Below are 27,844 nucleotides of genomic sequence, written 5' to 3'. Positions count from 1 at the left end.
GCGTTGCTGTGGAGATGGGCCCGGGGCCTCCCCCCCCCCCCTCCACATCCCCTCCCCTCAGGGCCTGGGGGGGCTCCGTGCCCCACGGGGCTGCTCTGAGGGGCTGGGGGGTGCGGGGTGGCTGCACCGCTAATTTGGGGGGGGGTGTAAAGGGGGGGGGGGGGGTACGGCTGTTTGCACGCTTGTGGGGTCAGTGTATTGGGGGGAAAGGAGTAATTTGTAAAAAAAACCCTGCTGCTTATCTTAAATATATCACCTGGGGTTAAATGTCCTGGTATCTGTTAGGGTAAAAAGTGGTCAAAAGTGGCCTCAGCGTCGTGTTATAAATGGCTCAGTCCCAAAATAGGGTTATAATCGAAGTTTACAATTTATTAAAAGAATAGAGGTGAGCAAACAGTGTTGGGTGTGTTGGGAGGCTCCGCTCCACCTAGACACACACCGGTTACATCAAGCAGCTGATTTTTATGCTCCTAGGCTGATACATGTTCCTTGCTATTTCTAAAAAAACCCACAGGATTATTATAATATCTCACAGTCAGACCCAAGGCAGCTTGCTGCTGTGTTCAGCAGGGCTCGTGAAACCCTGCGCGTGGTGTTGAGCGGGCTAAATGTTGGGTGTTCTGCAGCGAAAACTAACTGCGTGTTTCATCCTGATGACAGGAGGAAGAAACTCTGTCCTTTATCAAAGAGAGCCTTGAGAAGAGCGACCAGCTCACGAAGAACATGGTAAGGAGGTCCTTGAGGTTCAGCCTTGCTGCTGGATGTAGGACTGCTCGTCCTTAGGAAAATCTATTTTCAAGAGCCTCGTCGTGCCTGTGTGAAGAATATACAGTAATAAGCCACTTGTTCTACATCTGTATTTTACATTTAACTGGCTGGGCAAAAGGGAAGGCTGATGAATGTTTGAAACCCAAGCCCCTTTCCTGGGAAGACGCGGGTATAAATGCACCTTTGGCTTTACAGTCTGTCGTTTCTCTTGGGAAGAAGTATTAACAAACACCAAACTAATTTGTGCAACAGCATCCCATCGTTGCTTCATAAAGGCAGGTCTCATTTGGGGTTTATTTTGAAAATGTTTTGCTAAAGAGGTACAATGTAATTGTTGCAGTCTAAGTGGTGCTAGTAAGCCCTCAGCTGGCATACTGTGTCCAGTTTTGGGGTCAGTGACTTACGAAAGTCACAGACACATCACTAGAGAAATCTGGAAAACATAGCATAGGAGTGTGTCTTGAAAGAAGTACGTTTTGTCCTGGAACAGATGACATTAAGGCACCCTTTATGCGCTTGCTGAGGCTTTTCACTATTCAGAAGTGATATTGCAGTCCCTTTTAAAAAAAAACACAAATGTCTGCAGTGCAAAAGAAGGTTCATGCTATAGCGTGCCTACACATTGGATGTCTCAGTTTTAGGCCTTGGTGGTACGGAGCAGAGTGGCTGCCAGGCTTTACTTTTGTTGCTGTGTTTACCAACGACACCTCCAGGCATTTCCTGTGGCTTTGTTTTGCACTGTCAAATAAAATTTTCTCTTCCTTGGTACTGTTTCAGTGCACTGTTTGTGTGTTTTTCTAACATTTAATTTGAAGTTGGCCTATCTTTGATGGCAGGTGATGTGTTTTGTCATGAATGATGGAAATTAGGCAGGCTGTTTAAACCTGCTGTGTCCTAAGGAGCCATGGCGAATGAGTAGCAGAGCCCGGGATAGAAGCTGGGACCTGAAGGCCTGGGACTGCCCCAATCTCAATATTAACCTACTGCGTGGATCCTGTGGAAGGATGTCCTCAGCTCTCTCTGTTTCTCTCTGTAGGTTTCCATCCTATCCTCCTTTGAAAGCCGTTTGATGAAACTGGAGAACTCGATCATCCCAGTCCACAAACAGACAGAGAATCTGCAGCGCTTGCAGGAGAACGTGGAGAAGACCTTGTCCTGCTTGGATCACGTCATCAGTTACTACCACGTGGCTAAAGACACGGAGAAGATCATAAAGGAAGGGTGAGTTCAGCAGCTGGATCTTTCTGGGGAGCTTCATCCTATTGATCTTTTGGGACAGAAGGAGGTAGGAGCTGACTCTACACACTTAAAATGTTCTTTGTATCCTTCCCATGTTATCCAGTCCTCCAAAAAGCTTCCTGACTTGAATATCAGCAATCCCCAGAGGGCAAAATCTGCTCAGGCTCTGCACTGATGTCTCTCCCAGATTTTACTCGCGTTTTGCCATATGAAGCTCGCTGGTGGCTTCTCTTTTTCGCTCTTTCCACAAGAGTTCTTTCTGCCCTGGCAGGAACTGCACAGTTGTGGCAAGAAGTGCAGTCGAAACAGAATTCATGATCTCCTCTTACCCAGAGAGAAAGGAATTAAAATTGTCTGTATGATTTTCATCTGGAGTTTGGTCTGGTGCTTGCTTGGCATTTTCTTCCTTTGGTCTTTGGGGCACCACTTTTTATTTTTGCTTTCATTTTTAGCCCCACTGGAAGGCTGGAGGAATACTTGAATTGCATGGACAAAATCCAGAAGGCAGTGGAGTACTTCCAGGACAACAGCCCGGACAGCCCAGAGCTGAACCGTGTGGTAGGTCGCAGATCTGGACGCTGGCAGGGGCGGGAGAGGGATGGACGGACGGACAGACAGACAGACAGACATGTGCCGCTTGCCCTCCTGCTGTGAGAGGCTGGTGGGCTTGCTGCCTGGTGAAAAAGGTGTTTGGACACAGCTAAAAAAAAAAAAAAAAAGTGGTTTTTGGCTTCTTTTTAAATCTGACCCTGGCAGTGTTTCTGCTTGTGGTGTTCTCCTCATGCTTTGTGCCATTCGGACTTGTGAAAGCGTTTCGTGTGTGTGTGGTGGAGTCGATTGAGCTTCCCCCTGAGTACCTCTTGTCCGTCCTTCAGTTGCTTGAGCAGGATGTGAGATCTGTTGCAATTCCACTTGTAAACTGAGCAACTCCCAGGCATTTTTGTATTTAATTCGCCTTAAAAGTCTCTTAGTTACAGGCGTCGGAGCTCGAAGCATGCGGTACTTGACAGTGGTTAGAAACACTACAGAAAGTGAGACCTCATGCAGAAAGACTTGTGAGTGATTACAGAAACCCTGTGCTTCTTCTATCCCTCTGCTCTTTTGTGCCAGAAATCCCTTTTTGAGAGGGGAAAAGAGTCGCTGGAGTCGGAGTTCCGCAGCTTGATGACACGGCACACCAAGCCAGTCCCGCCCATCCTCATCCTGGACCTGATCAGCGGCGATGATGAGATGGAGACACAGGAGGAGATGTCACTGGAGCACCTCCCAGAGAGCGTCCTGCATGATATCATCCGCATTTCTGGCTGGCTGGTGGAAAACGGCAGGAACCAAGGTGGGCATTGCTCCTGGCTGGGAGCAGAAGTGGAGTGGTGAGGGTTGTTGTCAGCGGGTAAGTGTGCAAATCACACACCTCCAGCCATGAAACCTCTGCTCAGGTGAGGTTGGGACCGACAAAGCAAGAGTCATGCTGCTGCTGGTAGCTGGCAGCACAAGCAAAACGAGAAAAAGCTTTAGTGACATCTTCGAGGGTAGGAGTTCTGTCTCTGTTCAATTCTCTTCTGAAGAGCCTGCGTCCTCATGCTGTTTGTAGTAGGGATGAAATGCGCTCTGTCAGTTCAACAGTGATCTGATGAGAACAAAAGCTGCGTAAGTAAAGCACAAATCATTCAAAAGCATAGCCTGGCCTCTAGCAGAAATCCCTGACGGGCGTGTTATTTAAAGTGCATCTGCAACACCTTCTGTTGGAGCTGCAGTCACCGAGGGCCCAGGTGCTACAGCTGTACAAGACACTGATAACAACTCCCCTGGAGAAACTATTTATGAACAAAACCTTGTGTGTTAAATGTGACCAGAAAGGGGTGTAAAAGCAGCACAGGATTTTTTTTTTTTTTCCAGTCAATACACATCTCTTCTTTCCTGGTCTGCAGCACCAGAACCTGCCTACACCTCTATACTCCTTTATTGACTTCCCATCGTTTCCAAAACTGATGTGCTCTTGGTAGTAGCGTGTGGACTTACTGTTGGGTGTGGTGGGAGGGCAGGAGTGAACGCTGCAGGGGAAGGAAGCCAGGTTCGGAAGAAATCAGGAGATTTTTCTGGCTTTAGTGTTCAAACTGGACAGGAGCTGACCCTGCAGTGTGGGAGGTGGTCTCTGTGCTGGAATCAAATGCGAGAGATCCTTAAGGAAGGAGTTCTGAGGGAGCTGGGCTGGAGAAAAGGCAGCCTCAGGGTGTGGCATTGACATGGGGAAGGGAAGGGGGTGGAGATGGAAGAAGGGTGAGCAAGAGATGGGAGGAGAGAGCAGTGTGCTGAACCCTGGGTTAATCAGCTCGTTCTCTGAGGGTTCTGTTCAGAAGGAAGGCCTGGAGGTGCTAAGGTTGGGCCTGGTGTGAAAGATGTGGCAGGACATTTCATGGCTTATTGGTTTTGAAGTCAGCATCTCAGGGCTGTGGCAGAACAGGAGAAGTTGCCTGCGGGAACGGAAGGTTCAGAGCGATTGCCTGGATTCTGGTTCAGGTTTCGCTGTCTTTTATGCTGTTAGATTGTTTGCGTGCTTTGGTTTCTCTATTGTGAAATAGAGAAACGCCTGTCTCCTCCGTACTAAGTTTTTGCTCTTTCTCTTGAGTCTGTGTTTTGGTTTCTTCCTGGATTTAGCGCTGCTGGATTTGATATTTCGGTAGGAAAAAATGCTTATCTGGGGTCTCACATCAAAACTGTTAAGCCCTCTTTGGGCCACAGTGTTTCACAGAAAAAGGTTTGTTTTTCCCTACAGTGTTTTCTGTTTATTTATGATCTCGTTTCTACCTCGTCTCTTTAGATTTCATGACGGTGTACTTCCAAATCCGCTCTGTCCAGCTCGACCGCTCCATCAAGGGGCTGAAGGACCACTTCCGAAAGAACAGCTCCTCCACGGGGGTGCCGTATTCCCCTGCCATTCAGAACAAGAGGAAGGACACCCCCACCAAAAAGCCAGTCAAGAGACCAGGTGAGTCTGAGTGGGGGTGTTCCCTGTAACGTGTCACCATCACCCCTGGGTATCTGACACAATTCCGCAGGGCTTCTCGCTGCTGAGGTAGCCTCTGCCTGCTGACAGGGCAGGAGCAGGGTGGGATTTCAGAGAGAAACACCTCTTCTTGGTGTTGAAGCCAGGGCAGAGGTTACAGACCGTGTTTCCAACTCTCAAATCGTCAGGTCTGTTCTCTGGGCAGTGTGAAGAGGTGGGATGGGGCAGGATGGGGTCTGTATGCAGAGAAAGAAAAGGCCATTACCTTAAAAAAGGAGATCAGCAGAAAGAGACCTGAGAGAGGAGGAGATGAATATGGTTTGAGAACACTTGTCCTCAGCCTTAGAGCTTGGATTGCATCCAGTGCTACAGCAAAATGGAAAACTGAGACCTGCTAAAGCACATCACTTTAATCACTACTTACATGTAAATAATTACTGGGCTAGGAGACTGAGAATCCCTCAGAACTTGGAAGAGGGACTAGGAATTTGCCTACAGATCCAGAGTCATCCTAATCAAATTCTGGAAGAGCTTTTTAAAGCTTTTGCCTCAGGCTGTCTCTGGAAGAGATGTGAATGTGGCTGGGGAGTTATTCCACCTCTCCTCGTAATGGAGTTTTGCTGCATTTTCTGCAGCTGGGAGGCTGGTCGCTCCCGTGTGCTGCTCCAGCGTGGAGCTGGCGTCCTGGCCTCTGAAATGTGCCACCTAGTGGGAAAACGGCCAGAAGGAGAGCCAGCAACAGCCAGCGTGCACCTCTGACAGCAGAGCAGCGATGCTGTCCCTCTGCGTGTCCCCAGCACCCTGTTTTCTCCTGTGTAATAGTGATGGAAGTTACAAAAATTTGGATTTCTGGGGGTTTGCCCAGCAAAAACTTTCCCACCCCAGTATTTTTCCTGCATTGTCCAAACCCTTTCAATGAGTTCAGGAAAATACAAACTTAAGAGCTGCGGGCAGGGACTGGGAATGGATGGGATGGGGAAAGGGAGGAAAAGGAACCCATTTTAATCGTGTTGTGTTTATTTCTATAATCCTGATGTGAATGCAGTCCTCATCCCAGGTAACGTGCGTCTATGTGTGTGTGTGTGCTGGCCCTGGTGCTCGCTCTCTTCACTTCTGAATGGAGGGGCTTTGGTGGGCCTCTTCGTGCTACAGCAGGGGGTGTGCCTGGGATATTTGGAGAGGGCAGGCTGCCCGGGGAGGGCTGTGACAGCCAGCGATCGCCCCTCTGGGCTTCTAAAATCAATCTGTGCCACTGCTGCTGTGCCCTGGAGCTGCTCCTGAGAGCTGAAGCATGAATTGCAGCTGGTGAACTCTGGTGAACAGCTCTTACACTTCAGGGAGACAGTCAGAAGTGGAGGAGATTTTTTTTCTTTTCATGGGAAGATTAAAAAAAAAAATCACTAGGAACAGTGTTGTTTTTTTTTTTTTTTTTTTTTTTTTTAAATGAGCCTTGGACCTTGGATGCTCACAGAGAGAGCAGAGATGACAGCCCACGTGTTTGAGAAGCATTTGCTCTCTACAAACCAGGCTCCTTCAAAATGGATGCGGTTGGGCATCCAAAATCACTTGTCACGATGAATGTCTCAGCTGTAAACTTGCCAGGAGATTTCGGCATCTTTTGGCCAAGTTTAATCCAAGTTTGTGAGTCGGGCCAGGTAGCAGGCACCGAGCACAGCCTGAATGCTCTCACAGAGCTCACGGAGTACGAAGGAAAGGATTTCAAGTGATCTATTGGGGTATTGCAGTCTCAAGGAGAAAATAATGGCTCATTTGTCTCCAATCTTCTGTGAACAAGGACACAGAACCAGGCGGTGGCTCCTGAAGGACAGGGGTGGTTAAACCTCATACAGCAGCCATCCCTTATGGTGCTAAATTGTACTGAAATGAAGTTAGAGAGGAGGGAAAAATAATCTTTGAGCAGAGGTTCACCAGCTTCTCTGCAGTTCTGTCAGCTTTCAAGGACAGCTCCAGAGGCGAAGGTCTGATACTGTCTCCATGGTGGCACTGTGCGTAACAATATTCCTCTGGTGGCATTGATTCACCTGCTTTAGCCTTTGTTCAGCTATGGACAAAGATTTTTTTGTGTGCATTCGCTTCAGAAAGGGAATTCCCATAAAATGGTGTTCCAGACGAGGGTTTTTCTCACTGTTTCACCAAGGGAGTTGGTTTCCTTATTCCTTCAGGAAGAATATCCCAGCGCACACCCCAGCGCACACTTTAACCTCTTGCAGGGGGTAAATAACAAACTAAATCTGACGTGCTGTAACCTTTTTACAACCCAAAATGGAAGGGAGGTGGCAGCTAAAGGGAAGGTAAGCTATTAGGGACAAGCTAACCAGGCAGAGACCCCCTCCCTTCCTCCCCCAGGCACTGGAGAACACGTTCCACGTCCGTGCTTTGTTTCAGAGTCTTCATCTCTCCATCACTGCTGCATTTGTTGGTGCACCCTGTTCTGTTTCCTCTTGTTCCAGCATGCAATTAAAACTTTGACTGCTGGAGATGCTTCTAAAGCCAAATCGTCTCCTCTTGGCTGCAACTTGCCAAGTCAAGTAGAAGCAGTCTGTGGCCTTTTTATTTATTTTTTTTTTTTTTAAGCAGTTTGCTGTGTGAAATGTCAGCAGCCTGCCTCAGAGGACAAGCGCATTCAGGTTCCCCAATTGTCCTGTTACAAACATCTGCTCGTAAAATCCTGAAGGGATTGCTTCTGTGTGAGGCCTGTGGATGCAGCGCTGGGTTGGCTTGGGAGCAGGAGGTAGTTCAGAAACTCTCTAAATTACCAGAAGTTTGGGAGGGACGGGGCACGGGGTACCTATAAGCAATAACCACGGAGCTTCAGCCAGTTTTGTACGGATTCCTGCGGCTGGTGCTAAAGAAAAGGGGGTGCGTTGCTCTTCTGCTTGGCTAGGAAATTGAGTAGTGGAAGAGAAAAACAGGAGAACAACGTCGAATTGGAAAACTCTGCTCCATGTACGCCCCCAAACCATTTTATTTAAACAGGCTCAGGAGCAAAAATCTCAAGTGTTGTCTGAATTTTATTTTATTTTATTTTTTTGGTGGGTGCTACAAGCTGCAGGGGAGCTGTTTGCAGTTTATCTCCTGCCTCCTAGCAGTGCAGGCAGCACCTCACAGCTGGGTGAACCTGAGGACAGGCTGTGTGGGGCCTGTTGGGCAGAACGAAGAGCCTGTTCCCATTTCCAGCTTCCCCTGTTGATCGGTGTCTAGCTGGAACGTGATGCTTTCACTAGCAGCTGAAACACCATCCTGGCCATCCCATTTGGTCTTCGAGCTGCCTGAGGAGGGAAAACAAGCACAGAACAAAAGCATTTGGTTTTCACCAGAATTCATTAAAGCCTAATTACAACACCAAGTGAGGGGGATGCAGCAGCACTCAGGTGATGCCCACAAACACTTGGGGTGTGTGTGTTGGCCTCAACCCAGGTAATTGTGCATATGCCGTGTGCACAGAGCAGCAGAGGCAGTAGAAAATGTCAGGGCTGAGCTGTGGGGATGTGTGCTGCATCCCTGGGAGGTGAGAGCCTCTGGGCAGCAGCAGCAGTTGCACTCTGCTTGATTTTTACACCAATTTACCCATTTTTAATATTTTTTTTTTCTGAAGGCAAGTAGAAAAGATCAAAGAACCGGTAGAAGAACAGCAGCTGGGTTGAGCTCCAGTGTATCAGCTGGGCCGTGATATCAGCAATAATAATAATAATGAAATAGCTCAGTGCATGTCTTCTAGGATTAGGGTTTGGGGAGGGAGAAAGTGCAGCGCCCCGTTGTGAGTGGGGTTGTGAAGGGGCTGCCAGAGGCGTGCCAAAAGGTTTCACTCCAGGGCCCTTTTTGAGGTGGCCCCAGGTGGGTGCTGGAGCTGGTGGGTGCCTGGGGCTGGGGTTGGGGTTTGGGAGAGCTCAGAGCCCTGCTGTGGGGCCGTCCCCATGTCATTGTAGGAATTTTCTGCACGTTTGAAGTATTTATTGCTTTAAAATGGAGGGCTGATTCTCAGCATTGGCAGCCGTGGTTTTATTTCTTGGATCTTTTGCTTTCATTTACTCAGCCCAATTCTGTTTCGTCTGGGTTTTCTATGGAGAGTCCTTCTGCCTTCCTAAAACTCTCCGTTCCCCGTTGTGCAGGCAACGGCAGCGCTCTGCTGTGGGAGTACGTCCATGTGCTTGTGATAATTGCAGCTCGTTGCATGACCACTAACCTCTTAATGTGGAAACAGCGCTTAGTTTGCAGTTGTCCCATTAATGCTTCTGTTTTGTGCTTCCTAGCTGTGTACCCAGCAGCAGCTTTTGTTCAGTCCTGTCTGTTTTTTTTTGTGTGTGTTAAGTATAAATCTTTTAACCCCGTGTTATTTTTTTTTTCCATGGTTTTAATTGATTTGCAGTTCCTTAGAAGAAAAAGTGTCTTGGAGATTAGGGTGCCTTAATGCGAGTTAGACATGGGTGGGCAGCGTCCTTTATTCGGTGATCTCTAGGATGGGGATTGCTGCTGCAGCATTGCTCTCTGAAGTCCCGAGGTTGTCACCCTTTGATCGCTTCCTCTCATGCCAGAGATCGTTCGGTGCCTTGGCTGCGGGGATCTACGTTGAGCATGCTCAGGAATTACCCAGGATTGGCACCTTTTTTTTTTTGGCACCTGCAAGGGAAGAGCTGCGATTGTGGCTCTGGGGGGCAGGCAATGTGTTGCTGGCTATAAATTGTCCACAGCCCAGCTCAGGGAAGGCTCCTGTGCTGCGATGCAGAGTACCAGCTTCAATAAAAACATCCCGGGGAAGGAAGCTGGGGTCAGATTTTCCCAGCTCACCAAACTGCCCCGAGCGCTCCCTGATCCCTTAGCTGTGGCCGGACTTCACGTCCTCCCCTTGAAGAAGGGAGACGACCCAAAAACAACCCTCGCATCCACACGCTCGGGCACGAGTTTTGGGTTCTTGCCGGTCCTGTGCTGAGCATGCTCGGTGCCCGGCACCCTCCTGCTGGGCCCAGGTGGCAGCTGCTGGTGAAGGGCTGGTGTTCTGGGTTTGTTTTCTTTCACTCATTTTCTAGGTCTTCTTGTCTCTTCTCTCTGGCTCTGGTGACAGGCACGATCCGTAAGGCTCAGAACCTTCTGAAACAGTACTCTCAGCATGGTCTAGATGGGAAAAAGGGGGCCTCTAACCTCATTCCTATGGAAGGTAATCACAGCTCCAGCTACTTCTTCACCTTTCAGCTTCTCTGTGTACCAGCCTTGCTTTTCCAGGTGGGGCTTCCGTTAGCCGAGTGCTTGGTGGGCAGCGCCAGGTAAATACGGCTGTCCTTGGGCAGCCAGGGGGGTGCTGGCAGCCCAAACCACTGATCTGAGTTTGTGTCTAAATTTCAAAGGCTCTGTAGACAAAGTCCAGGTGGAATCTCACCAGGAATCTCACGGTAAAGCAGTCAGTCCGCCCTAGGCACGTGGCTAACGGAAGCTCTGCTCTGCTGACATCTGCCTGTGGTGTTTCTGTTCTCTTTTCTTGTTTTGCCTGGACTTTGAGACGTTCAGTTTCCCAGTGACCTTTCCAAACCTGATGCAGAAGTGTCAGGCCACAGCGAGCCCAGGGCATCACGCCTGCACATCTCTGCAAAGACCAACCTAAAGGGTCTCCTGTGTGCCAACCTCTGCTCGTAGAGGTCATACCAGACAGGGGAAAGGATGTAATTTGCTTCAAAGCACCTATAAGACCTTTTTCCCTTCTGCTACTTATTCATCTGAAGTGGATTTCTTCAGCATCTACGTTGTAGTCTGCTGAATCCCAGATAGTGACTGACATCACTTACTGGGGAAAAAAATTCTCAGTGCTGAGCAAGAGGTGAATTTTGAGTTTGAATTTGTAACAGTTGTGGGTACAAATTGGGTTTCTAGCGCCCATTATCCCATTCAGAGCTTACGGCAGGAGGTCCAAGTGACACCTGTGGCCCAGGAAATGATTTAACTCACTTCTCATCAGGTTTCAAAGGGTTGCTACTGCTGCATAACCCCATAACGCATAAATTCGGTTAGGTAGCATTCCCGGGACTGTGTAGGGAAAAAAAAAAAGTCCATCAGATCAAATAAGCCAAGCTTGAAGCGGCTTCCAGCCCGTGTGAGCATCCGTGCTGTAACCACCCTGGATAAATTGCGCCTTCTGTTTGTGCCGGCTGCCATCCCACTAGGTCATGAGCATGATTTACGAGTTAAACATCTTTCCGATACCCTGAGCGACAAGCACGGGCCGGCTGCTGGTAAGTACCGTGTTGGCACCTCATGACAAGCTGCCTAACAGCCCTTCCTTGCAGCATGCTTCACACTCCTGGCGGAGCCGGTGGCTGTTCCTCTGCGTGGGCAGCCCTGGAGCATGGGCCTGGCCTGGCTGTGAAGCTCTGGCTCTCCTCAGTCGAGTTCACTCCTACTAATCGCACAAACCCACGCCCTCAGACAGGGGACCCCGATTTTGTCTAACCAAACCTGGGGGCCACCGTGCTGAGGGGCTTTTTTGGCACTGCAGCGAAGCAAGCAGGGCAAGGCCGACGTGTGGCGTGCCATTTGGTGGGCTGCTCTCCACCACAGGCCACGTCTAAAACCACGTTTGTGTGCCACATGCTGCCCACAGCTTCTAAAAAATCACTCTGAGGGACCCGTCAGTGTAGGGAAGAATTGGGCCTTTCTCCATAAAAGCTGCAGATGCTGCTGGGAGGAGGGTAGCGGCAGCAGCAGCCTTAGGAAAGGCCTCTGCGTAATTTTCTTCTTTTATAGTGGTTACTGCAGGGGTCTGAGCAGCGCAGGGTGATGTGAGCCCGTTTGTGTCTGTCCTGCTGACACATCCAGCTCGTGGCTGGCACCAGTTGGTGGGTGCCCTCGGATCCTCCTGGCCCTTCTTGTGCCTACCACAGAGGTTCCTCGCTACTTCTTTGAGACGTTCACGTGCTAGAACTCAAAAATGCACATTTGTACACAGCATTTGGTGGCAGATACCTCACCTAACTGTGCTGATGCTCCTGCTTTGTAGGATTTAGTAGTTATCCGCCTGTTATTTTCTTTGGTTACTGCCTGTAGGAAGAGGCTGCCTTCCAGGAGAGCCTCCATTTCCAAGAAATGTTGATGCAACGTGGCAGCTCTTCATCTGCATGATGGGTGGAGATAAGGGATTCTACAAACACAAGCAGAGATGTTGAATAATTCACCTCAGACCTTCCCTAGTCTAGTACTCCGTGTTTGAGCCCTTGATAAAATTGAGTTTGTAGCCCAGAAGAGCTTCAGACTTGCCTTGTGTCACGAGGCTGGTGTTGTGCTGACGTGTCCATGCCCTGAGCTGCAGCTGACTTTGCATGCCTCCCGTGGGCAAACCAGGGGGGCAGGCGTGGTGAGGAGACAGCTCCTGGTCTCACAGCAGGACGGGCGCAGAGCCAGAGCCGCCTGTTGGAGAGGAACCTCGCGCTCTCTGCGTGATCCGAGGTCCCGGAGGGAGCAGAGCTGCTGGAAGCTCAGTGCGAATTTGGTTTTCCCTTAAAGACATCTTGCCTTTGCAGGGAGGGATGATGTGTTCGACATCGAGATCGACGCCTACATTCACTGTGTGAGTGCCTTTGTCAAACTGGCCCAGAGCGAATACCAGCTCCTGACAGAAATCGTCCCGGAACACCACCAGAAGAAGACTTTTGATTCCCTCATCCAGGTCAGTCGAGCCTTTCCCCTTGGTTTCTCTGGGAAAGGACACATACAAATTCCTCCCCCTTTCTTTTTTGTGATGAGGACGTGGCTTACACCACGTGCTGTGGGTGCCCTGGCAGAAGTCCTGCTGCTTCCTTCTGACCGCCTGGCTTTGTTGCAGGAGTCGCTGGATAACTTGATCATGGAGGGGGATAACATTGTCTCGGCAGCCCGCAAAGCCATCATCCGCCACGACTACTCGGCGGTGCTCACCATCTTCCCCATCCTCAAGCACCTCAAGCAGATGAAGCCAGAATTTGACCAGGTCTTGCAGGTGAGTTTGATGGGATTGGAGAGTGTCCTGTGGCTTGGGTTGTGGGGAGAACTTTTTGAAAGGGATGGAGACAGTGACTTTGAACAAAGCAGTGTCACCTCTGTCCGTCAGCATGGACTGGGAGTGACAGCTCCTTTCCATCTGCTTCCAGCTGGAGCTGGTGACTGATGCCCCAGCCTCTTAGGTCAGATACCACACGAGAGGAAGTGTGAAAGGGGGCAAGTCCTGGTCATTGTTGGGGTTGCAGCATCTTTCCCTCCTCCCTCCTGGCAGGCCAAAGAACGCAGGGTTTCACTCACTATTGATAACGCTATAAATATTCTTCTGATAATTGAGAATGAGGTGCTGGGATGGGGCGGAAAGGAGGGTAGGTGCTGGACAAGCAGTCAGATACTGCTCGTTTTCTCTGATCTGTCGTGGGACTATTCCAGGGAACTGCGGCAGGCACGAAGAACAAATTGCCAGGGCTGATCACTTCCATGGAAACTACAGGTGCAAAGGCATTGGAGGAGTTCGCTGACAACATTAAGGTAGGTTTACCATCTCTGTTATCTCCAGCAAGGCCAGCAGGCTTAGAAAAGGGGTTTTCTGAGCAGAACTCCCAGTTTAGCTTTCAGTTTTTACATGAGAACACCACCTACTTCTTGACTCCAAAGCGGGGCTGTGCCTGCTGGGTAGCACTGGGGGGGTCAGCTGCAAATGCTGAACACTGGATGCTGCTCTCAAATACAGGAGGCCTCTGTAGATACCGAAGTCAATCTCAGAACTTAACTCCACGTAAAAAGAAAGGAAAAATGCTGACTTGAAAAGCTGTGGAGGACTCAAAATAAACTGTCCCTGTATAAAGGGGGGTTGGTGAAGCTCACCTATGGGTGAGCTGAGCTTTTGATGGTGACGTGCTGAACAAAATCCCCGTGGTCCTGAGCTGCACAGAAGCTATAGTTTCTGAGCACCAGGAGATGGCACTATGAGAGACGAGTCTGAGGATGCTGAGAGGCTGGATCAACAAGCCTACGGCTCACTTGCAGCAGCAGTTGTTTTGTAGATGCCTTTGGTTTTCTAACATGCTCACCTTAATGTCTTTTTCTTCCTCCTTAGAATGATCCAGACAAGGAATATAACATGCCAAAAGATGGGACAGTTCACGAACTCACCAGCAATGTACGTGAAGATGATTTGAATTGTCCTGTGTAAAAACCAGCCTCTGAAGAGGTTGTAGAGCAGCAGGGAAACTTCTTTTCTTAGATTGACCTGTCTTTGTGTTGGAAGGGTGCTTAACTGGCTTCCCTGGAGAGATCAGCTGGTTTCCCTTGCTAAGCTGTGCTGTGACTGTGTGAGTCAAACCCAGTAACTCAAAGGAGTACAGCCGTCTGTTTTCTGAAGGCTTTTGAACATGTCAAGATGTGTGGTCCTTCACAATCCTTAATAGTGGAGCGTAAAAGCAACTGATACTGCATCTCCTCACTTGCCTCTCTCTCTTTCTCTTCCAGGCCATCCTTTTCCTACAGCAGTTGTTGGATTTCCAGGAGACTGCAGGTGCCATGCTGGCATCTCAAGGTACATGCATGGAGCTTATCTGGGCATGCAGTTCCTTCCCCAAATTGTCTGGGCATCTTCCCTAAAAAGACCAAACCTCAGCGCGCACTGTTAGCTTGTTCTTCTCCTGTTCTTTACCCTGTGGTTTGTTTTGTCCTCCTATCTGCCCTGACTATGTAGTTGGTTGTCTGGAGAGCTCCAAGGGATGCAGAGAGTTTCCCTGCTGGCCTTCCACATTTGATCCTATCAGGTATTCTTGGGATGGCGTTTGTTGCTGGTGTGCATTATGGAATCGAGAGGATGCCTTAGCCATGTAGCTCCAAATCTGACACGGGACTGGTTCCCTGTGACTGTGTTGGACTGAGGGTGGTTGGTCCAGCTGAGTTAGCTGTGGCTGGGCTGTGTAGTGATGAATTTGCCTTCTTTCTCTGCCAAATCCTCCAGTCAGAGTACAACAGCAGCAGCAAGAGCGTTCTCCTCAGCATCCAGCCGTGGTCAAGCTGGGAACCCTGAGCTAGTCACGTGCCACGTGCCAGAACAGAGGGAGAACGTGGTTTTAGGCAGAGCAGCAGCTCCTGGTTCTGTAGTGAGCCCTCAGCTTGCTCACAGAGCTCATGTCTTCAAGTGGGTCAGAACAGAGCAGGCTGGAGAGGGGGAGAACTGGAGATTCAGGGGGCAGAGGGACCTGAGGAGGCACAGGCTGGCACTTGGAGAAAGCTCAGTGAGGAGCTGGAGAAGAGGGAAACTTAAAGCTGCCTCCAGACTTACGTTCCCAGGTCCTGCTTGGGAGGTTCTGCCAGCTCTGAACCCTTTTGTATCGGTCATACAGTGTCATGGATGTGGTCAGACACGAGCCACTTCCTTTTTAATTGCAGCTAAGTGTCCCACCAGGTGCAGAGGTATCCTGCTGTGCAAAGCCAGCTTGAGAGAAATGCCTCTCTGCAGCCTGCTCAATTAGCAAATCTTGAAGTCGGCGTCATTATAACAGGTCTGCTAAGCAGGACTGATGTTTAGTGCCTCAGAGCCATCCGTGAGGTGACCTGAGCAGAATCCAGGCACTGTACCTCTCGTTCTGTCTGTGCAGCGTGGCCTTTGGGACCGTTTGCTGCTGGATGCCCTCTGCCAGTGATGGGAAACGCGTGCACTTTTCTGCAGAGCTCCCCTCAAGTGGTGGCAGAAGCACAGCTTATCAGTTAAATGCCAATCCCTTGCTCTTGCTGCCCACGGAGCAGCTCTGCAGGGCCCTGTCTCACTGCAGAGTGAGGGTGGGATGGCTGTGCTCAGTGTCTTGGCAAGGTTACATGGGTCATGCATTCATTTCAAGGACCGGTGAACTGCTGCTGAGGATGCAGAGGAGGCTTTCTTTTGCCCTGAAAGTTAGTTTGAACTGAGGTGGGGTGAGGTGTCTCGCTAAATGCAAATAATGGCGACACAAATATGTCGCTAGCAGGGGCAGGAGGTTACTCAGCCTCTCCTCCGTGATCTCCAGCTCCCTTTGTGGCCTTGGAGGGACTCCTGCCTGCTCTCCGGTGTAGCTGTCTGTGGCTGCTTTGTGTTAATATCTGCTTTGTTCTCAAAGGGATGGCGGTCTCTAACCTGTGTTTTTGCACTTTGCATTTCTCTTTCTCTCTCCTCCCTCCCCTTTTCTCTCTGCTCTGCCTTAATCCTTGTAGTTCTTGGGGACACATACAATATTCCTTTAGATCCCAGAGGTAAGCAGCCTTACCCCCACACACCCGCTCACGCTGCGTTGGGCTCTTGTGATGTATGTTAATTCTTTGTCCTCCAGGAGTGGTAAATAAATTAACATCTAACTGAAAAGAAAAAAAAAAAAAGGGAGGGGGGCATAATTGAAAGGGGAAAAAGGGGAGGGTGAGTAACTCTTGCCAGTGGGCTGGAGAGAATAGCGAGGGTTCGTCACCTGCAGACAAAGAGGGATGCCACATGAGCTGAAACAGGCTGCAGGCACTCCGATGGCACCGAGTCCGCCTGGCACGGGCAGCAAATTGGCCCGGCTGCTGTCGTGCTTCATCCCGAGCGCCCTCAGCTCCTCATTGTCCAACTCCCAGCAACGGGAGCCTCGAGGCCTTTCCCATGGGGCGCTTCTGAACTCAGACCACCCGAGCTAGGCCTGGCTGCCAAACTCGCTGGCAGGGGGAGGAGAAGACGGCTGCCCCGTGTGTCCCAGGGGACACAAACCCTCCCTGGAGGGCAGAAACCATCCCTCTGGTGCTCAGAGGGATGCACGGCAGCACGCAGCCACTGCTGCAGCTCATTTGTTCTCCGACTGCAAATTTCTAGCGCTTAAAACCCCTTTTTGGGTGGTGGGGAAAGGATTTGCTTAATGGTTTGATTTCTGATCAAGTGGATGTCCTCTGAGCACTAGGAAGGAGAGGAGAGTTTTCTGCCAGGATGCTCAGCACCTGATGCAGCCGCAAGGATCACAGGGTGCAGAGCTTTTTCCCCCTCACCCTGGATAATCCCCTGACAGTTGGCACTGAAGCAGGGAGCTAATTTCACTGGCGACGGGAGCTCTGTCCTAATGCCATAGCAACAGGGAAGGGGCTTGTTTGAACAGAGGCAGGCTGGCCACACGAACCCTGCCCTTCCTCCTGGCGTGTTAACTGGCTTAAGGCTCTTTTCCTTGCAGAGACCAGCTCTTCAGCTAGCAGTTACAGCTCGGAGTTTAGCAGGCGGCTGCTGAGCACCTACATCTGTGAGTACCCTGCACACCTGTCCGTTTCTGCCCCCTTGGCTCTTCTTCTCATGGCTTGCTCTTGAGTGAGAAGCACGGGCTGTGTCTCTTGCTCCATGCAATCCTCCTCTGTTCAACCTGGAGTCTGATGGAAGGGATGGAGATAAAGGATCAGCCTGGGAGTTTCGGAGTCACAATTAGACAGGACAAAGCGCGATGCAGCAGGTTGTTTGGCTTTCATTATCCGCTGCCTTAAACTGTTCTCACACCGGGCTTTGGGCCTTCAGCCCTGTAGGGACTGCCAGCTGCCAGAGGGGCTCTGTAAAATCTGGGTTGTATATTTAATAGTAAAATGTTGAGATGGGTTCGTGGGACTGCCTCGTGGTGGTCTGTTATCACGGTGCTCAGGTCCATCAGGTTCCTTGAGGTGAGCCTGTGCTGTGGTGGGGCTGAGTCTGATCACTTGTGCTGGCCCTGGGACTTACTCTGAGCCCATGCTGCCAGCTGCAACAAAGGCAGTAGTTCACAGGGCAGTTTTGGTTACTTGCCGAGGACAGATCTGCGTAAGGCTTGTAGGATTGCTAATTAGATGTGATCACACCCTTCTCTGTACATGCATCTGGGGCTGTGCTCTTTGCTTTGCTGCAGGTTCATGGTTACAGCACGTAGTCCTGGGTTTGGATTGCCAGTTACAAGAAGATTTAGTGCAAAACTTTTTCTCCTCTGTTGTTCCCTCTTTTAGGTAAAGTATTGGGCAACTTGCAGCTTAACCTTCTCAGTAAATCCAAGGTTTATGAAGACCCGGCTCTGAGTGCCATTTTTCTGCACAACAACTACAACTACATTCTGAAGTCTCTGGAGAAGTAAGTGTGCATCTCTTTGAAGTCCAAGCTGATGCTACGCACAATTTTCAACCAGTCTCTGGTGTCCAGAGTGTGTTTACTTGCAGGCCTGTCTCTTCTCTGTGATTTCTTCCATTCTTGAGACTGTTTGAAAAAGGTTTTGAAACCTTTGCCCTATTTATAGACACTGCATTACATGACGGGGGAGAGATAAAAGCGTTGGAGATACCTTACGTTGCAGAGAACCCTTTTGTCTTGGGAGGATTTAGGATGTGGCTTTGGAAAGCAACGTGGAGTAGTTTCTGTTCCAGTTCAAGCATTTCAAGATCCCTTCTATTGTAAAGGGCACAAAAGATCATGTTGATAGGGACGTGAAATGTTGCTATCTTGCTAGCAGTAGCCCTGAGAGCACCTGGCTCACCGGTTTCCTGGTGTTTTCTTCTCCTTTCAGGTCTGAGCTGATCCAGTTGGTAGCCGTGACACAGAAGACAGCTGAGAGGTCTTACCGGGAGCTCATTGAACAGCAGATCCAGACCTACCAGCGCAGGTCAGGAGACATCCTCTGCTCTTCCCTTACTTCTGTCAGAGTTTGAGACTTCTTGGGAGATTCACCACCAGTGCTGGTGGAGAGTGGGAGAGATTAGCCTTAAACACAAACTAGTTTAAAACCCAAACCAAGTATTCTGGTTCCCAAGGGATGAATCTTGGGAAATGGTCACTGTGGAAAGTTTTGGCGTGTGTGTTGTTTAGGTTGGCCTTTGGGTGATGGGTGAGGGCATACGTGCTGTGGTGAGATGTAAATAACTCCTTCTTTTTGCTCCTTTCCCATATCATTTCAAATGCAGCTGGTTAAAGGTGACAGATTACATCCTGGAGAGAAATCTGCCCGTCTTTCAACCAGGAGTGAAGGTGAGAGGGCAGGCCAGGATGATTTAATGATGACAGCAACTGCCAGAAACGTCCTGTCCCTTGTCGTAATCAAAGATTCACAGAAATATACCTTTATAGCTTGTGCTAGGATTGCTCTGTGGAGTGAATACTGTGGCTAGGACGAGATGGAGAATCACGCTGCCTTCTAATCTCCCTTGCCCCAGATTCACACAAGTCTTTTAATTTCAGCCTCCATTCTTCTCTTTTCACCTGAGCAAATGCTGCTATTTTGGATTTGCAAAGACCTTCCCTAAGAAAGGGCTCAAAGCATAAAGAGGTCTATTTTTATGCCTGTTCTGGCTGAAAATTACCCTCGTTAAATGTACTTCAGATGAAAACCAATAGCTGTATGTACTGTGCTGCTCACTGCAGCTTCTCTCCTCTCTGCTTCAGGAGAAGGAATTCGAGCCAAGTAGGCAGGATATCACTTAGGTTGGATGGGGAATCTGTGGGCAAACAGTGATGTTGGGATTTTATTTCTGGCAATGAAATAAAAACTTTTCTCTCCTTATTGCAGCTCAAGGATAAGGAGAGGCAGATGATTAAGGAGCGCTTTAAGGTAAGGAGATGGTAGATGGTAGAAGAACATGACTGAGGCAAATGGGAACAGAAAAAAGATCTGCCTAAGGAGAACGCCTGTCCAGTAGTGATCACCAGTGGAGGAAAATAGCACTGGTTTACAGACGTGTTTGTAGTCAGAACACTCTCCAAATTTTATTTTGGACAGGGTTTTAATGACGGGCTGGAGGAGCTATGTAAGATCCAGAAGGCCTGGGCAATTCCAGACATGGAGCAACGGGACAAAATTCGCCGGGCGCAGAAAACCATTGTGAAAGAGACCTACGGTGCCTTCCTGAACAGGTGAGAACCTCTTGCATCGTTGTCATCTCATTGGGTTTGGGTCTTTGGGACCTAGCACTTTTCCACTGTCGCGTTGTAGCTTTTCCATCTTGTACACTAACACATCCTTAAGCTGAGCTCTGCTAGTTGTGAACACCTCCTCGTCACCCCAATTCCTTGTTCAGGGTGAGTGCAGATGTTCTAGCTAGCACAGAGCTTGGAGCCACCCTGGGTTTACCCACGTAAACCTCAGGAGACCCGTTGTAACTAGCAAGTGCTCCCTACAAGACAGCCCGTCAGATTCAGGTGAGACCTGCTGGAGGGGAGCTGATTTCTCTGGCAGAGGAAGGATGCAGGTGGGGACGGCCTCTCTCAGTATGGAGAAGGATCTTTTGCTGCATCCTGTGGGTTGTCTTCCTTTGCAGATATGGCAACGTGCCCTTCACCAAGAACCCTGAGAAGTACATCAAGTACCAGGTCGACCAAGTGGGAGAGATGATCGAGAAGCTGTTTGACACATCAGCGTAAATCCGCAGCCCTCTTGTACTTCTCCAGCTGCCAAGTACAAGTCACTGTTCTCTCAGCAACTTTTGTGACTCCCCTCCCTCCTCCCCTGCCCCGTTGTGGCGGGCAGGGCGTTATACTTGTATTTATCAGATTTATAAACCCGTGGACACGCTACCTCCGGGCTGTCTTTGCCTCCTTCTGTGGATCCTGAGCCAAGACTCTAGATGTGCGCCGCAGTTCTGTGTCACGGGGTCTTACGCTTAGATATTTTCAGGCTGGTGTATAAGCGTTTATGCTTTGCACAGCTGACACAGTGAGTGTGTGAATCCTTGGGGCAGAACTTTGAGGCTGTGCTGCAGGAGCTAGATGTGGCCATCTTCATGCCAAGGCCTTTGAGAGCTTGCGGCATGCGTGCTGTGTTTCTGTGGTCTCTGTCCAGGCACCTCTTGTTCCCACCTTGCTGCTCGCTCTATTGTGGGCTCTTCTCCATTGTCTGCCTGTGGTAACACTTGAAAGGTGGGGTTTCCATAGAGCTGGGAGCGCTCACAATAGCTGCTGCTTTGCAATTTGGAGCAAATCCATGATTCACCTAGGCCACGTTCACAGCAGTGAGCGTGTGCTGGCACCTAATTAGCCCAGTGATAGGAGAGCCTTTGTGCCACCACCCCAAGGGGAAGGGGAGGGGACAAGGCAGACCTCGGTGTGAAGCAGAGCGTGAAAACAGATGTAGAAAGGTAGGGAACTGCGTTTTAAACCCTCTGCTACTGCCTATCCACCAACTCTGCCTTTTTTTTTCCTAGCAGAGGAGGTTTCTCCACCCAGGGAGCCTCAGAGCTGTGAGGTGAGCTGCTCCCTGGGAGAGTCAGGGCTGCGCATCCTCGGAACGCTCTGCCCCAGGTGTTTGTGGCCAGGAGCACATCTCACCCCGTGCCACGCAGGAGCTGAATGTTAGAGCCCGGGTGAGGACACAGGTCCTGCCGTGGCACACCCAGCTGCTGCACGGAGCTGTTTTCCAGGTAACTCTTGGCCTTTCTCAACCCCTGACCTCCTCCTGAGCCTAGACCTGAGCGTGGCCTGAAGCACTCGGGTATTTTAGAGGTGTAGTAAACACCTGGAGTAAAAACAACAACAAAACACCACCTTTGACAGGCCCATCCAGCCCAGAGCTGGTCCCCTCAGGGGGTCAAAGCTTGACCTCACCTGCCTGGCTGTGTTTCGGGGGTCTGGTGGCTGCTCAGCGCCAACCTGAGAGCCCTCTGATCTCAAATGCTTGGGGAAATCAGGCTTCAGTGCCGGTTGTTTTTCCTCTGCCAGCTCCGAGAGCCTCTTGGAGGCTTGGCAGGGCCTGGGAGGAGCATTTTGGAGCTCAAGCAGCGCGCTGCTGGCTCGCATTACGTGCGGTGTCGGCCGTGCTGGATACACACACTGACACTGACCAGAAGGAGCTGGATTCCGTCTCTTTGGACCTGTTTCTGCTGCAGCAGTGATCTGATCTGGACTTCTTTCTCCAGGAGAGCGGCTGGAATTCGTTGATGCGCTCAGGCCGAGGCTATAAAACACGCGTTTTATTGCAGCTGGTTCCAGGGCAAGGCAGTTCACCTGGAACGCTTGCAAGCAAAGCTAGGGGAAGGAAGAGAGGAGTTCTGCCTGTGGCCTTTCTGGAGCATCTGAGCTTTGGTGCAGGGGTGGGCATCGTCCCCGTGCTGATGCTCTGGGGCTCACCAAAGCCCACAGAAATGCGTGAGGGCCCTTAGGGTCTGGGATGGAGCCCCCAGCTGCTCTCTGGAGGCTCTGGGAAGGCCCTTGCATGGTCTATGCTGAAAGGAGCATTTCTGGGCTTTGCTGTCAGCCTGGAAAGCTGTTCCAGTCTGGGGTTGAAGAGAATCTGGGGCAGCTCAGCTCGGAGGAGGTGGAACAATGTCAGATCATGGGGTGTGCAATGTCCTGCTGCATCCTGCTCTCTCGGTTGCCAGCACCAGACTCTGGCGGGGCTGCTGGATGCCCTGGGGATGCCCTGGCAGTGTTTGGGGGAACAAAAAGGGGATGAGAGGCCGCTGGGGGCTGAGGGCCCAGCTCAGCAGCGGCTGTGCAGCAGGGAGGAGGCGTTGTGCACCGGGGAGGTGCTGCCTGCTGCTGCTCCTGGCTGCACAGCCGTAAGCGCGAGCCCAACGCCCTTTCTTCCCCAGAGCTAAGGGGAAAGCAGAGCCACCCGCTTCCCCTCTCCTAAACCCAGGCAGCCTCCTGGCCCCGGCTTGAACCCCTCCTGCACCTCCCGCCTCTCCCCTGCGCAGGGAAGGAGCGTGTGGAGGTGGAGGTGGACGGGCTCCCAGCCCGGCTTGGAGGCAGGAGCAGGGGGGGAGCGCTCGCCCCTCTGGGCTGCCTCGAGGGTTCAAGGCAGGGCCAAACGTTGCACTTTTGGCTTTTTATGGTAAGGAATGTCTGCGCAACACGTTAATTAAAAGCAATCATGCCAGCTCCAGCCCAGACTGCTGGCAGAGGCGAGGGCTGCCCTGTGCCGCTGGTGCTGACACCCCCCTACCCCATTGCTTTCTCGGAGGCTCGTGCCGGTTTTAACGCCCTTCCCTTTCCCTCTCTGCACCCCCAGGTCCTGCTCTTGCTGCCAGTGCCTCCCCTGGCACGCTTAGGCAAGCTTCTGCTTCCTGGTATTTGGGGTTGGGGGCTGGAGACCCATTTCTCTCTTTTTTTTCTGGTTTTGTTTTTGCTGCAGGGGGGCAGGTTGGAGGGATCTGATAAGGTCTGGGGCTGCTACCGGCTCTCCCAGCCTCCCCTGTGCCTGGCTGGTGCTTTGGGGCAACAAAAGGCGTTTGTCACGAACCCAGCAGGGGCAGGAACCTGGGACAGGGTCCCTGCAGGCTCCCTGCTGGTGCTGGCGAAGTTTTTTAAAAAAATCCTTGAACATTGGTGTTAAAACCATGCTCTGGAAAGCTCCCACTAACCTGGGGTTTCGGCTGAACGCTCCTTGTCTCCTCGAACACCCCTGGACTTGGTGGAAGCTGAATTTAGCTTATTTATTTCCCTCTCCCAGCGGAATCTGCTTTTATTCACCTTTAACCTTCACATTTTATTAAACTTCAAGGTGCTGAGGCTCAGCATTTTGCATCTCCTCCTCCTCCAGTGCTCGGGGCAGCCCAGCTCCCCACAGGGACCTCTCCCCGCGCAGAGCTCTCCCCTCTGTCCAGTTCGTGCTGTGTTTAAGGTGCTGTGGGGGGGCTGCTGTGTTTTGTCCCACCCTGTAAGGGGCGTAACGATGCTGCAGCCGGCACGTTTCCATCTCCCTGTGAGCGTTGGGGTTTGTTCTCTGGAGCAGTGATGGAGGTGGCAGGGATGTGCTGTGCTCCGCGTGCTGCTCCCTTCTCCTGGTGCCCCAGTGGGACGAGCTGGGGGGCAGGGAGTCACTGCAGTCAGTTTTGGGGTGTCAGTGCTGAATGTGATCAGTGGACGTGCTGGAAGGCTCTGCGAAGCGCTCCCCTTGCTCACAAAATCACTTCTTGTTTCGCTCAGGAATCGCTTGCCCTTTCTTTGCAGTTTTTCTCTCATCTCCACGCCCACACACGTGTCGATCCCGTGGTCGGTGCGGCATCGCAGCGCTGCTCGCTTGGCTCTCCAGCTGAAGGAGGTTTCTGAATGGAGCAGCCCAGCTCCGCTGAGCTTTGGGGGTGGCTTCACCCCGTTACCACCTCGCTTCCTTCTTCTTTTGCCCTCTCCTGTTGCTTGTGCTTGGGAAGACACCGGCAGACTGCAGGGCAGGGAAGGGGAAGGACGCGTGGCCGTTGTGCTTAGCAAGATGCCGGGGCTGGGTGACTCCTGGCCTTTCTGGGGACTTCCCCTGGGGTAAGGGGGCAGCAGGACGGTGTCCTGTCCCCACTGCCACTGGGGAGCGGGGTGGAGGGGTGAGGATTGCTCCCCGTGGCCGAGGTCAGGAGCAGAGGGCGAGGCTTTTAGCCGTGTTTGCGCGCCTGATGCAATATTTTCCCAGGCTGGGAAGGGTCCAGCAGGGGAGGTAAATACTGCGAGAAGTAATGGGGCTGTTTATACAATCCCTCTCCGTGCCTCACGCCCTGAGCGGGCCCAGACTAAATACAACGGTCAGCGAGGGGAGGCGGCAGCCGATTTATGGCTCGCTGCGTGGGGACAGGAAGCTCTGCTTATCCTAACGCCTGGCAGGGGAAAGAGAAGGGTTTGACAGCAGAAAGCTCGCCCAGAGGGAAGGCCACGCGCTGGAGGGGGGTGGAAGCAGCAGCGTGCCAAGGGGGCTGTGGGGTCCCAGCCCTAAAATCCTCCTGCAGGGCATCCCGCTGCTGCGGGAGTGCCCCCAAGCTGGGATGGGGCCCAGGGGTGGGTGATGGTGGCCTGAGGGACCTGAGCTCTCAGGGAGCTGATTTTGTGGGTGTCCGTGCTGTGGGGCAGCCCCGGGAAGCTGCAGGGATGCTCGGCACAGCCAGTCCCCTTCCCACACGGCTTCCCCACCTCCTCCAGCAGTGCTCTGGGGCAGGGTTTTTCAGAAGAGCTAGCGGGTCCCGTTCCCCTGATGCTCTTCTTCTTTCAGAAAAGTGACAGGCTTTTAAATAAAAGCCCTCGGCTGCCGGCTGCAGCAGGGTCCAGCTGCTCTCGGAGCCTTTTCAGCGCTAAGAGCACGGGTGTGAGTCACGTCGGCCTCTCATGCGTGGGGATGGCGGCGAGGAGGGCACCTGGAGCTGCTCCTCTCGCTGCCACTGCTGTGGTCGGGGGGATCGGAGCTCTCACAAGGGGCCGGGCACAGACATGGCAGGGTGTCCGTCTGCCCCTGGCAGAGGAGCGGGGATCAAGGACAAGAACCAATTTGGGGTTTCGATCTCTGCTCTTGGGTGGGAACGAGTCCTGTGCTTGGCTCCTCAGGCACTCGCTTGGCTGAGCCCTCAGAAAGCAGCAGCGTTCCAGCAGTTCTACACCTGGCGGCGTTCGAAGGGAAAAAAGGGTAAAATTTGACGCAATTAAACCCAAACCGTGGTCCGTCCCCAAACCTGTGACGGCGAGCAGCTCCGCTAGGTGACGTTGAAGGTGATGAAGGAGCCGTCCGCTCCCTGCTGCTGCTGCCCCCCTGCCCCATCCTCCTCCCCCCAGGACCCCTCCGGGACCTGGCAGCGCGCGGAGCAGCGTCGGGGCAGGCCGTGGGGCAGCTCGCTGAGCTCTGCCTCCAGCGTGCTCGCCGTGTGGGTGGCTGGGGCCGCGTGCACCTTGTTGGCCGCCCTCTTCCGCAGGAGGCAGCTGAAAATCTTCTTGAAACCCTTGCGGAAGTGCTTGGAGACCAGGGCGTAGACGATGGGGTTGACGCAGGAGTTGGCGTAGGAGACGAGGTGCGAGAGGACGCGGAGCACGTAGGTGGCGTGGTTGAGGGGGAAGTACCCGAACCAGACGCAGAGGATGAGCAGGTGGTGGGGCAGCCAGCAGAGGCAGAAGAGGACGGCGACGATGATGATCATCCTGGTGACCTTCCTCTTGGCCGCCTTGGACTCCGACGCGTCCTGGAGGGGGTCCACGGAGCTCCAGAGGTAGCGGATGGTGCGCGTGTAGGTGAGGCCGAGGATCAGCACCGGGACGAGGTAGCTGAAGACGAAGGTGCAGAGGTCCATGGCCTTGCGGCGGGCGGCGTCCCAGATGGGGTGGCAGACGGTGAGGTTGGCCAGCTGGAACTGCTGGTAGTAGCTGAGGTAGGGGCCCGAAAACACGAGGGAGAGCCCCCAGATGAGGCAGATGGCCGTCAGGGCGTTGCGGGGCGTCCGCAGCTCCCGCGAGTGCAGGGGGTAGCGGATGGCCAAATACCTGTGTGGGAAGGGGAGGGGGCGTGGAGGAAGGCTGCAAGGGCTGGATTTCGGCTGGCCGGGGCCATCGGTCCCACAAGGAGTTCCCCACCCTCTCTGGGGGGCTGTGCAGCACAGCGGGGTGAGGAACGGCCCCATCCCATCCCATTCTCTGCTCTGGGGTCGGGCAGGGCTGGCCCCATCCCGTCCCTCTCCCCAGCCCAGCAGCCCCATGCCTGATCCGGCTCCAGTGAGGGTGGCAGCAGGGATCTGAAGGCAGAAGCAAACCCCCAGGACCCCCAGACACCGCATGCCTCACGCTGGCACATGCAAAAGCACTCACCGCCCTACAATCGGGTCTGCAATTAGCTGGGTCCTTAATTACGCCCAGCTCTAGGAGCTCCGGCAAGCTCCTGCTCCCTCCTCCAGGACGCAGGGGGCTCCCTGGGGGCTCGCTGCACCCCCTCCATGCCCAGCAGAGCAGCCCCCGATCATTTCACGCTCGCTGTCAGTGGCTGGGAGCCCTCCCAGGGGCTGAGGTTCCCTTTGCGCGGAGCTTCCCTGCTGCAACCTGGCTGGGGGCGTCAGTGCAGCGAGGGACGCCACTGGGACAGAGATCGGCTTTTTGCTACTGAAAGGGGAAGGTGAGAAAAAGCAGCGCCCAAGCTGACACGTCCCCGTGTTTTCCCTTTCTTGATGTTTTGTTTTGTTTTTTTTTTTTTTTCTTTTTGCTTTGGAGGGCAGCTGCTCTCTCCAAGAGAGCCTCGGTAAGAGCCAGGGCTGCGCAGGGACAGAGCTTGGTTTCTCTCTGGTTTTCCATCCCCTCTTCAACTGCCAGAGCCTGCCTAAACCCTGGTCCTGCAGCTTTGGGGTCTGAAACCCCGGTAAGAGCCAGGGGCTCCCCGCTCGACCTTCTCCCGTCCTGCTTCAGGTCCTCAGTGCTCCCATCTCCTCGCACCCGTGAGCTGGGAAATGCTCCTGGACCCCCCGCCAGCCCCCAGAGGTGTGCTCAATCCCTCCCTGGGGCTGTCTGTCCCCTCTCCTGCCGGGGTGGCTTCGCGGAGGAGCCCCCCATCCCCTTCCCTACCTGTCGAGGGAGACGGTGGCCAGGGTGAAGCTGCTGGCGTACATGGTGAGGTAGATGAAGAAGTGGACGGCCTTGCACAGGAAGGGCCCGAAGACCCAGCCCTCCAGCGTGTAGATGGTGGCTTGGAAGGGGACGCAGAAGAGGATGAAGCAGAGGTCGGCCACCCCCAGGTTGAGGATGAAGAGGTTGGTGGTGTTGTTCACCTGCCCGTTGCGCAGCAGCACCGCCAGCACCAGGCAGTTGCCCACGGTGCCCACCAGGAAGATGAGGAGGTAAGCCAGCGGCAGCAGCACCGCCTCGGGCTGCCAGCCCCCCTCGGAGCCCAGCACCGACCCGTTCATGGCCGGGGGGTGCCCGGGGAAAAAGGAAAAAGGGGTGCCTGGGGAAGGGGGTGCAGGGAAAGCGCAGCGGGACGTGCAGGGTAAGGCACCGGGATGCACGGAGAGCACGCGGGAGGTGCCAGGGGGATGCACGGGGATGGTGCAAGGGGAACGGGGAGAGCTTTGCCTCCTCCGGGTCGCTCGGGAGCCCGCAGCTGCTCCGTGCTGCTCCGTGCTCTGTGCTCTCCCTGCTGCTGAAGAGGAGGAGGAGGAGAAGCAGGAGGAGGGCTACGGGGCGGT

General features: G+C 52.6%; 2 protein-coding genes across 14 annotated transcripts in view; one reads left to right on the top strand and one right to left on the bottom strand.

Moving 5' to 3' along the window:
- EXOC7 (exocyst complex component 7) overlaps nucleotides 1–20,513 on the top strand; it is a 20,781-nt gene extending 268 nt beyond the window's left edge. The window contains exons 2-22 of one of the 13 annotated variants that reach the window (XM_068655415.1): nucleotides 661–726; nucleotides 1,805–1,989; nucleotides 2,460–2,565; nucleotides 3,118–3,340; nucleotides 4,826–4,993; nucleotides 6,057–6,068; nucleotides 10,092–10,184; nucleotides 11,182–11,250; nucleotides 12,535–12,680; nucleotides 12,837–12,989; nucleotides 13,421–13,519; nucleotides 14,088–14,150; nucleotides 14,480–14,546; nucleotides 16,199–16,237; nucleotides 17,176–17,241; nucleotides 17,963–18,083; nucleotides 18,514–18,609; nucleotides 18,908–18,971; nucleotides 19,510–19,551; nucleotides 19,720–19,853; nucleotides 20,258–20,513. In XM_068655415.1, coding sequence (XP_068511516.1) covers nucleotides 661–726; nucleotides 1,805–1,989; nucleotides 2,460–2,565; nucleotides 3,118–3,340; nucleotides 4,826–4,993; nucleotides 6,057–6,068; nucleotides 10,092–10,184; nucleotides 11,182–11,250; nucleotides 12,535–12,680; nucleotides 12,837–12,989; nucleotides 13,421–13,519; nucleotides 14,088–14,150; nucleotides 14,480–14,546; nucleotides 16,199–16,237; nucleotides 17,176–17,241; nucleotides 17,963–18,083; nucleotides 18,514–18,609; nucleotides 18,908–18,971; nucleotides 19,510–19,551; nucleotides 19,720–19,853; nucleotides 20,258–20,360 — 2,115 coding nt within the window. In that variant the 3' untranslated portion in view covers nucleotides 20,361–20,513. The remainder of the gene's footprint in view (nucleotides 1–660; nucleotides 727–1,804; nucleotides 1,990–2,459; nucleotides 2,566–3,117; nucleotides 3,341–4,825; nucleotides 4,994–6,056; nucleotides 6,069–10,091; nucleotides 10,185–11,181; nucleotides 11,251–12,534; nucleotides 12,681–12,836; nucleotides 12,990–13,420; nucleotides 13,520–14,087; nucleotides 14,151–14,479; nucleotides 14,547–16,198; nucleotides 16,238–17,175; nucleotides 17,242–17,962; nucleotides 18,084–18,513; nucleotides 18,610–18,907; nucleotides 18,972–19,509; nucleotides 19,552–19,719; nucleotides 19,854–20,257) is intronic. The other 12 variants (XM_068655416.1, XM_068655422.1, XM_068655419.1 and 9 more) reach the window with 12 other exon arrangements.
- GALR2 (galanin receptor 2) lies at nucleotides 19,719–27,844 on the bottom strand. Its single transcript, XM_068655432.1, has 2 exons — nucleotides 27,225–27,844; nucleotides 19,719–26,159 (listed from the first exon to the last, which is right to left on the bottom strand). Exons 1-2 carry the CDS (start codon nucleotides 27,563–27,565, stop codon nucleotides 25,382–25,384), a joined length of 1,119 nt encoding a protein of 372 aa, XP_068511533.1. The 5' UTR covers nucleotides 27,566–27,844; the 3' UTR covers nucleotides 19,719–25,381.

Source organism: Anas acuta, chromosome 18 (assembly GCF_963932015.1).
Source record: "Anas acuta chromosome 18, bAnaAcu1.1, whole genome shotgun sequence".
Classification (NCBI taxonomy): domain Eukaryota; kingdom Metazoa; phylum Chordata; class Aves; order Anseriformes; family Anatidae; genus Anas; species Anas acuta.
Note: the sequence above shows the minus strand (reverse complement) of the source record. Positions and strands in the feature narration are given on the sequence as shown.